At 56.5% G+C, this 2,497-nt stretch overlaps 1 protein-coding gene across 4 annotated transcripts in view; it reads right to left on the reverse strand.

The window, feature by feature from the left end:
• The window catches only part of UBE2A (ubiquitin conjugating enzyme E2 A), a 15,418-nt gene extending 14,107 nt beyond the window's left edge, over nucleotides 1-1,311 (reverse strand). For 2 of the 4 annotated variants that reach the window (XM_007465443.1, XM_007465441.1), the window contains exons 1-3: nucleotides 1,024-1,311; nucleotides 804-884; nucleotides 385-410 (exon numbers count right to left, since the gene is read on the reverse strand). In XM_007465443.1, coding sequence (XP_007465505.1) covers nucleotides 385-410; nucleotides 804-884; nucleotides 1,024-1,067 — 151 coding nt within the window. In that variant the 5' untranslated portion in view covers nucleotides 1,068-1,311. The remainder of the gene's footprint in view (nucleotides 1-384; nucleotides 411-803; nucleotides 885-1,023) is intronic. The other 2 variants (XM_007465442.1, XM_007465444.1) reach the window with 2 other exon arrangements.
• Between the last annotated feature and the right edge of the window lie 1,186 nt (nucleotides 1,312-2,497).

Consider the following 2,497-nt stretch of genomic DNA (forward strand, 5'->3'; position numbering starts at 1 on the left):
TTGTGAAGAATTCTGAATCAAATGGTCCCTGGGGTCTCTGAGCCTATCAGCAAGTGGTTGGGTTGACACTTACTCAGTATCTTGATGGGGGGCTGAATTTAGCAGGATCACAGCCCAAACCTCACAGACCCTTAACATCAGTGGTATGATGCTCCTTTTACTGCCTTACCCAGATTATTTTTTAAGAAGCAATAAAAAAGGTGCAGTTCTACTCAAGCGGACAATAGCCAGAACAACATGCCACAGATTGGATTCCACTCAAGCCTTTAGTAGGCAGAGGCTAGGGAGAAGCGGGCTCCTAAGTAGGAGGCACTTCCAGGATGACTGGGAACCCTTTCCCCACATGATCAGGCTCCTGAAAGGTGGGTAAAGAAACTCTCTTACCATCCTCAAACGGGGTCCCTTCAGGCCTGCAACACAGAGAAAAACCAATCAGTTCCCGCTTCGGGGCTCCCCTCTCCCAGATTCATCTGAGGAGATGGCTATTACGAGCCCTGCTCGCTCCACCGCTGGTAAACCACCGCTTCCCGGGTCGCAAAACCACTACCAGCAGAGGTTTGGGGCTCAGAAATCCCGGGCAGGCCGCCGCGCTGAAGCGCCACCACTCCCCGCCCCGCCCCCCTTAGAACCCCAAATGGCTCCTCTGGCAGCGGGAACCGAGCTAATCGAGGCACAGGCTCCGGGGAGGCGCCTAGGCCCAGCCAGCCCCAAACACTCTCCCTCTGCCCCCGCCTCCGCATCGGGCCGGTCCCGGAGGGCACACGCGTCCCTAGCCCTCGCCACCACCTGGAACGCAGACTCACCCAAAAATGACCGCGTTCCAAACCATGATGTTGTTCTCGGATGGAGCCCCGCTGACTCCGGCTGGAGGATCCTCCTGCAACCTTCAAGGAAACAGACAGGGGGCCCGCGATCCGGCACCCGCTCGCGCCGCCAGCCGCCCCGCCGCCCGCCCGGCCCTCAGCCGGCCCCGCCCTGCGCCCCGGCTGCAGCCCCCGGACCCCGGCGTCCCGGGCGGGTTACCTCTTGAAGTCCCTCATGAGGCGCCGCCGAGCCGGGGTGGACATGTCTCTAGCGGGGTCAGGGGTGGGGCATACACCGAGCTCTCGCGTCCCCGCGGGCGGTAAGGCGGCCGAGGAGGCTGGGGAAGCTGAAGGAACCGAGGGGGATGCTCCCAGAGGAACCGCACTGCCTCTCCGAAGTCGAGGGTCTGTCTGGCGCCGGCTGAGCACCACCCCTGAGTAGACGGGGGCTGAACCAACCTAGAAGGAAAGGGTGGGGGTGGAACGCCGATCGTCGGACAGGCCGTACCAAGACGGGACGGGGGGGGGGGGCGGAAGGTTGGGGGTGTGGTGAGAGGCGAGCTGCGGGCCGCACGTAATTGCCTGGAACTCACTAGGATCGGGTGGTGGAAGGGGGTGCACCTCTATTTGCCAATTCTAAGACGAACCCTGGGAAGCTCTTTTCTGTTTTCCTTTTTCTTTTCCCTTTCTTTCTTTCTGGTTTTTTTTTTTGAGATCAGATCACTTATTAAAGTGCGCACAGTGGCTGAGGGGGGAGAAGAACGATGGAGGTCCCAATCTCGAGATCTCGAGGTGGGAGTGGGCGGAGGCAAAACCGGTTGTCCAAAAGCCGGAAGTCTAGGGGACACACCCCCTGCGGACACGGGAGACTGGGGAGGAGGATGTGTGACTGCTTAAAATGACTGAAAATCCAAAGAATAAATCGACCTCGACTATGAGGTCGAGGGTCCCTTCTCTATGGAATGTGGGTCCCTTCTCTATGGGATGAATGTGCGGGATTTGGGTCCCAACATTTAGGCCAATGATCACCCCCAAAGCAGAATGAAATGGTGTTGTGTGTCCTGGGGGAGGGAATGAGAGCTGCAGGCAAGCAGAATGAGGCTTTAGCTTTAGGCACTCACAATTTGGCTCTGGAACCACATTTCCCCTTGGCAGTTCAACAAGCCAAGCAGCTAATATATGTTCAGAAGAGTCCAAGGTATGAGAATATCCGACTGCAGAGAATTGGAAGAGCAGTGAGTCTGAAGTAAAGTAACGGTAAGATGCACGTGAAAAAGCTGCAGGTTGCAGGGAAGAGTCACAGTTAGTATGTGGACCTGCAAAAGCAATAACAGTTTTAAAGAATATTTTTTAAAAGGTCAACCCAAGGGCTTCCCTGGTGGCGCAGTGGTTGAGAGTCCGCCTGCCGATGCAGGGGACACGGGTTCGTGCCCCGGTCCGGGAAGATCCCACATGCTGCGGAGCGGCTGGGCCAGTGAGCCATGGCCACTGAGCCTGCGTGTCCGGAGCCTGTGCTCCGCAACGGGAGAGGCCACAGCAGTGAGAGGCCCGCGTAGCGGGGAAAAAAAAAAAGTCAACCCAAAATAACATAGAAGGTAGGCAAAATACTCATTTAAGGATTTCTGAAAATATGAGAAAGGTAGGTTTGGGTTAAGTCATGGAGAGTTTTGAATGCCAAGCTAATGGCTTCCTTG

The sequence above is a fragment of the Lipotes vexillifer genome, unplaced genomic scaffold (genome assembly GCF_000442215.2).
Source record: "Lipotes vexillifer unplaced genomic scaffold, Lipotes_vexillifer_v1.1 scaffold560, whole genome shotgun sequence".
NCBI classification, from domain to species: Eukaryota; Metazoa; Chordata; class Mammalia; order Artiodactyla; family Lipotidae; genus Lipotes; species Lipotes vexillifer.